The sequence below is a fragment of the Episyrphus balteatus genome, chromosome 1, assembly GCF_945859705.1.
Source record: "Episyrphus balteatus chromosome 1, idEpiBalt1.1, whole genome shotgun sequence".
Classification (NCBI taxonomy): Eukaryota; Metazoa; Arthropoda; class Insecta; order Diptera; family Syrphidae; genus Episyrphus; species Episyrphus balteatus.
In genome coordinates this window covers 55,693,496-55,700,189 of record NC_079134.1, presented here as the reverse complement: position 1 = coordinate 55,700,189, position 6,694 = coordinate 55,693,496, and the positions used below count along the sequence as shown (strand labels likewise).

General features: G+C 37.7%; 1 protein-coding gene across 1 annotated transcript; it reads left to right on the top strand.

Moving 5' to 3' along the window:
* The first annotated feature begins 287 nt into the window (after positions 1-287).
* LOC129921088 (uncharacterized) lies at positions 288-5,342 on the top strand. The gene is made up of 3 exons (XM_056002749.1): positions 288-2,343; positions 2,413-4,423; positions 4,862-5,342. The coding sequence occupies exons 1-3, from the start codon at positions 288-290 to the stop codon at positions 5,340-5,342; spliced, it is 4,548 nt and encodes a 1,515-aa protein (XP_055858724.1).
* The last annotated feature ends 1,352 nt before the right edge of the window (positions 5,343-6,694 follow it).

Genomic DNA, 6,694 nt, shown 5'->3' with positions numbered 1-6,694 from the left:
TTTAACCTTCAATGCTTTGAAAAGAAATTCTTAGTACAGAATAAATTCGCATGTTAAAATTGGATTTTGGATTAATCTCAATTCTCACAATCTATCTTTGAATTCAACTCGCCGTGAGATTTAATTTGTTGGGACAGTTTTTGTTGGGAAATTTTATTCTTTACAACAGGGTTGCCACCTAGCATTTTTGATTTGTTGAATAAATTTAATTGAATTTTCAATAAATTATAATCGTTTTTGTTTTTACTGTCGCTGTTTAAAGAATAATTGAAAATTAAAAATCTACAATGGCTGAACCAACACTTGATGAATTAAAACAACAACGAGCTTCTACTAAAGGAAGTATATCTCGGATAAAGAATATCGTGGAATCCAATTCTAACGCCCTAACTTCAACTGAACTTGAATGTCGTCTAGGAATTTTGGAGTCGTATTTTAAACAAATATTAGCATATCAAACCAAAATAGAAGTTTTATTACCAACAGATACTAGTAGAGGTGAAATAGAAGATTTGTACATCACCGCAAAAACTAAAATTCTTTCGCTTTTGGGTACTGGTAGACGAAGTAGTATCGCAGACATGACAGTTTCTACTGTCCCACATACAATTAGTCATCTTCCAAAACAACGTTTACCAAAGTTTAGTGGAAGATATTCAGACTATAAAAATTTTATAAATTCGTACAACAATTTGGTAGAAAATGATTTAAGTTTGAAAAAAATAGAAAAATTTAATTACTTGCTTTCTTGTTTGAGTGATCAAGCTCTTGGCACAGTTAAGGCTTTTCAAGTCACGGAAGCCAATTATCCCAAGGCACTTCTTAGTTTGAAAGAGCGCTATGATAATGATTGCCTCATTTTCTTAGAATATATCTCACAGCTGATCGAATTACCCAAGGTTCAAAAAGCTTCTTCTGTTTCTCTACGGAGCTTGGTAGACAATATTTCGGCGTTGATTAGTTCGCTACTTTCTATAGGATCGCATGAGAATATTTGTAACGCAATAATAATTCATATTGCGATGTCGAAGGTTGACACAGATACACAATCGAAGTGGGATGAACAACTGGACTATAAGAATTTGCCGGATTGGAAGGATTGTGCAAGCATACTCAATAAACGATGCCAATATTTGGAAGCAAGAGATAGCAAGCAGATTCGTTCGGAACAATGCGTGAAGATATTCAACAAACATTCATCAACAAAGCCAACAATAGTAAATCCTCATCGCCCACAAACTTCGCTTGCTGCAAACCAACGATCCTGTATCTTATGTCGAGACCTTAACCATTCAATTACAAATTGTAAAAAATTTCTCGAGTTTTCGGTTATGGATAGATTTTGGAAAACCAAGAAACTAGGCTTGTGTCTGAATTGTTTAGGGAAGGGTCATAGTGTATCTAGATGTCCGTCGTCTTATAAGTGCAAGACTTGCAAACAAGCACATCATAGCCTTTTGCATAGGACTCAGCCTGCAGACACCAATTCTGGTATTGATACTCCCTCAGATACATCTGGTCAAAGCACATCGGCTGCAACTCATTCCGCAATGGAAAAAGAGCAAGTTCCTGAAGCACAAGTTATTTTAGCAACAGCATTAGTTCTTATCAAGGACTCATCGGAAGACTTTCAACTCGGTAGGGTTCTACTAGATTCTGGTTCGCAAGTCAATTTTATTAATGAAAAGTTCGCCAATTCACTTGGTCTAAGGAAACATCGTAAGAATGTTGACATCGTCGGAATAGGAGTGACTGAAACAAAAATAAAATATCAAACTCAATCAACAATCCGTTCACGATATAGCAACTTTGAAATTTCTCTCGAGTTTTTAGTTGCACCTTCCATCACTGGGTATCAGCCTGAAGCATCTCTCAATGTAAGCAGTTGGAATCTACCTTCTAATTTAGAGTTTGGTGATGAGAATTTTAATCAACCGTCACAAATCGATTTATTGTTAGGGGCTGAAGCTTTCTTCGATTTATTAGAATCAGGTCAGATAAAACTCGGAGAGGGTCTTCCATCATTGCAACAAACTGCATTAGGATGGATTGTATCTGGAAGATACAAATCAAAATACAACACTTCAAAGAAAGCATCGTGCGTAGCCAATACACTTGAAGTTGGTCTTGATAAATATTTTGAAAAATTCTTTGAATTTGAAGAAATTCAAGGTCTACGGTCAATATGGTCTGAAGAGCAGAATGAATGCGAAAAGCATTTCATAGACACAATTAAGGTGCTTCCTAGCGGTCGGCTTATGGTACAACTACCTTTCAAAAAACATCCTAGCTGTCTTGGAGGTTCTTACGATATTGCTTTTAGAAGATTTTTGTCGCTTGAGCGTAGGTTATCCAAAAATGCTTCAATAAAAAGTCAATATTCTGATTTCTTAAAATAATACGAACGTTTAGGTCACATGTCTCTGGTTCCCAATCCAAACCTTGATGAAGATCATTATTATCTTCCGCATCAATATGTATTAAGGCCTGATAGCGTATCAACAAAGTTACGTGTAGTCTTCGACGCATCTTGCCGCACATCATCACAAATTTCTTTAAATGGAATACTAATGGTGGGTCCTACTATACAGGATGAGCTTTTGATTATTTTGCTACGTTTTAGACTTTATCGATACGCGCTAACTGCAGACATCGTTAAGATGTATAGGCAATTCCTTGTGCATCCATCGGATAGGAAATTCCAATTCATCTTATGGAGAGAAAACGAACATACCCCAATACAAACTTACCAGCTCAATACCATAACTTACGGCACATCATCTGCACCCTTTTTAGCAATTCGCTGTCTTCAGTATTTGGCTGAAATTAACGTCGAACGTTTTAGTCAAGGTGCTGCTGTTCTTAAGTCGGACTTTTACGTTGATGACATGCTAACTGGGGCAGACGACTTGGATACTCTTTGTCAAAAAAGGAATGAAGTGGTTTCAATTTTGAGTACAGCTGGCTTAGAACTTTCGAAGTGGAACAGCAATCATGTCGCTTTAATTGAAGAAGCTACACCAAAGGACATCAAATTGACTGAATCCAATCTCACCAGTACGTTAGGTATTTCTTGGAACCCTCGTGCTGATGAATTCATTTTTTCATACAAACCTAATCGGGTCTATACAAAATACACAAAAAGATCTATTCTCTCGCTTTCGTCGTCTCTTTTTGATCCAATGGGCTTGCTTAGTCCAATAATTATCCGGGCTAAGATACTGCTACAACAGCTTTGGATAGAAAAATTCGATTGGGACGAAAATATTTCTCCAAATCTCGAGATAGAGTGGCGTCAATTCATGACAGATCTCAACTCAATTCAAAATCTTCCAATTCCTCGATACGTTTTTCTAGAAAACAATATCAGATTCCAGATACATGGGTTCGCAGACGCATCTATAAAAGGGTATGGCTGCTGCATTTATCTGCGGAGCATTGACAATAGTGGGTCCGTAGGAGTGAAACTTTTAGTCGCCAAATCCAGAGTTGCTCCTGCAAAGAAGAGAACACTTCCCCGCCTAGAGCTCTGCGCAGCACATCTCTTATCCAAACTTTGGGTAACAATACAAAGGGTCATCGTCAAGCACTACAATGAAACTTACTTTTGGACTGATTCGTCAATAGTTCTGCACTGGATATCCACACATTCTTCGAAACTAAATACTTTCGTTGGTAATAGAGTAGCTGAAATCCAGGACACAACAAAGAAGGTGGTCTGGAAACATGTTCCAACTTCTGACAATCCAGCAGATATAGTTTCTCGAGGATGTACAGCGGAAGAGCTTAAAAGTTCAATTTGGTTCAGGGGTCCAGATTTCTTGATCGAGGATGAAGAAAGGTGGCCATGTTCATTAGGAGCTTCTCCTCCTCCAGAAGATTTATTGCTAGAACACAGGAAAACTGTTTTAGTTTGTCAAAAAGACAAAAACCATTATCTCAATTTAATTGAAAAGGTTAGCTCGTACACCAAAGTTTTGAGAATCTTTGCTTACGTAAAAAGATATCTCAATTTACGATTACTGAGGATTCCATTCCCAGGTCGATACCTTACAGCTGAGGAGTTAGATTATTCGTTACTCACCATAGTTAATGTCATACAAATGGAGTATTTTGCGAAGGAGATCCAGGCAGTAAAATCAAACTCAAAACTTCAAGGATCGACAAAATGGTTATGTCCTTTTATCGAGGACAGAAATGGTCTTTTGTTGTTCAGAGTAGGTGGCAGATTGAAACATGCTGACATTCCAGAGGAAAACAAACATCCGATGTTGCTTCCAAAAGATTGCAATTTCAGCAAAGAACTTATTCGAAATTTGCACTATTCTAACTACCATGCAGGTCCAAAAGCTCTTGTGGCGCTAACGAGACAAAGATTTTGGATCATCAATGTTCGACAGTTGGCACGCAGCGTTATTCGAAGGTGCACTCATTGTGCAAGATATCGACCGAAGTTATATGACCAAGTAATGGGAGATTTACCTGAAGAAAGATTAACATCTTCACGTCCATTTTTATGCTGTGGGGTTGATTTCTGTGGTCCTATTTACACATACTACAAAATCAGGGGGAAGGTGCCTTATAAAACCTATGTGGCAGTTTTTGTCTGCTTCGCTTCGAAAGCGGTTCACTTAGAAGCTGTATCAGACCTTTCAGCAGATGCTTTTATAGGAGCATTAAAAAGAATGATAGGTCGTAGAGGTATTCCGAAAGACATCCACTGTGACAACGCGACAAATTTTGTTGGCGCACAGTCAAAACTAAGCGAGTTGCGAGATATGTTGTTCAAAAAATCCAACCAAGAAAATCTCATTAATTATTGTACTAATTCCAATATAAATTTTCATTTTATACCCCCCAGGGCACCCAATTTTGGTGGAATTTGGGAAGCTGCAGTTAAAGTCGCTAAGGGTCATTTGTATCGCAGCCTTGGAAACGCCAAATTGTCATTCGAAGAGCTGTCAACTGCACTTGTCGAGATTGAGGCCATCATGAATTCGAGGCCTATTACTTCTATATCAACATATCCGAACGACTTCGAAGCCCTAACACCAGCACATCTCCTGATCGGGTCCTCTCTCAAGGCGATTCCTGAATTATTGACTGAGGTATCCGACATAAGCTCGAAAGGTGGCGGCGAATTAACGCTGTCAAAACTCATTTCTGGAAGCGATGGTCCAACGAGTACGTCACTGAACTGCAAGGTCGTGGAAAGTGGACAACATCAAGTCCAAATATCGCTATCGGCAGCTTGGTCATCATTCACGAAGACAATTTACCACCCCAAAAATGGCTCTTGGGAAGAGTCACGAAAGTCATCGAAGGTCCTGATGGGCGAGTAAGAGTCGCCGATGTTAAAACCCAGCGAGGAACATTTCGAAGACCTATTCGCAAATTGGCGGCGATTCCGTCTTGAAAGGTGATCCTTTCAAAGGGGGCGGAATGTTGGAGCTCAAATCATCATAAATTACTGTATTTTTGAATTAAATTTTGAATAATTAACTTACTCTTAAATTGAATATATTCTACTACTTTTATTACATTTATTTTTGAATTTGGCGCTTCATTTGTACGATTCGCCATAATAACTTATTGTTGAATTCGCCGTAAAAATGTTACTTAAAAATAACGTAATTTCTCTCTCTAAAAAACTGCTATAAAATGTATGTATAAATAGAAGCTTTCAATTTTAATAAAACCTCTTTCTTGTTTAAAAACCCTTAGGGGAAAAATCGCTGCATTTTGATTTCGTCGTTCGCTACTTTTTATTTCGTCTCGCCACAAGTTTTCTCGTTTTTCGCTTTTATAGTATATCGGCTATAATATAGTAATTGAATTTTATAGGAAAAAGAAAAAGATACATAGTAATATTGAAAGACTAAAATTTTGGTTATATTCGCTTAATTTATCTCAACCAGGATCTTCCTATCTTTTTCATAGAAAAGACAAAATAGAGTTCCCAGGTTGACGGTAAAAGTTGTTTGATCGTACACGTAGTGTAGCTAGATCGTACTTTTTGAAAAATGAAAACTCCAATATACGGGTTTGTCGCGACTTTTTTTGTGGGACCCTAAGTATTTCGAGTAGCACAATTAAAACGGCGTTTAAATATAAAGGGCCAACCGGAGTTTTTTGTAAAGAAGACGAAAGGGGCAGATCAAAACCCACAAATAAAATATCGGATGAAAATTTAACACGCATTAAGGACCACATCGAAAGCTTTCCAACTGTAGAGTCTCACTACTGCCGCAAAAGTTCTAATCGGATGTATTTAGATGCAAATCTGAGTATATCAAAAATGTATGCCTTATTCTTAGAAAAATACAAGAGTGACAAGTCAACAAAGATATCTGCATCGACTACCTACAGGAAAGTTTTCGGTGAGTGCTACAATTTGTCGTTCTTTCGTCCAAAGAAAGATCAATGCCAAGCATGTGAAAAAGGCAAAGATAGCCAAAATGCTGATTACATTGCCCATTTAAAGAGAAAAAAAGAATGTTCAGAAGCAAAATCCTTGGACAAAGAAAGGGCCATCAAGGTGCCTAATTTCATGGCATACACATTCGACTTGCAATCGGTGTTGCAAATTCCTTCAAGCCGATGTAAGTCCAATGTATTACAGCCGAAAACTATGTGCATATAACTTAACTATTTACAACGCCGTTCCACCTAACGATGCTTTTTGCTATTTTTG

What these genes read in the sequence shown, in the direction of transcription:
- LOC129921088 (XM_056002749.1), top strand. Translation starts at nt 288, where the DNA reads ATGGCTGAACCAACACTTGATGAATTAAAACAACAACGAGCTTCTACT. An exon ending in AAGATTTTTGTCGCTTGAGC is followed by an intron (nt 2,344 to 2,412) that starts GTAGGTTATCCA and finishes ACGAACGTTTAG; the next exon opens with GTCACATGTCTCTGGTTCCC. An exon ending in GCACGCAGCGTTATTCGAAG is followed by an intron (nt 4,424 to 4,861) that starts GTGCACTCATTG and finishes TATACCCCCCAG; the next exon opens with GGCACCCAATTTTGGTGGAA.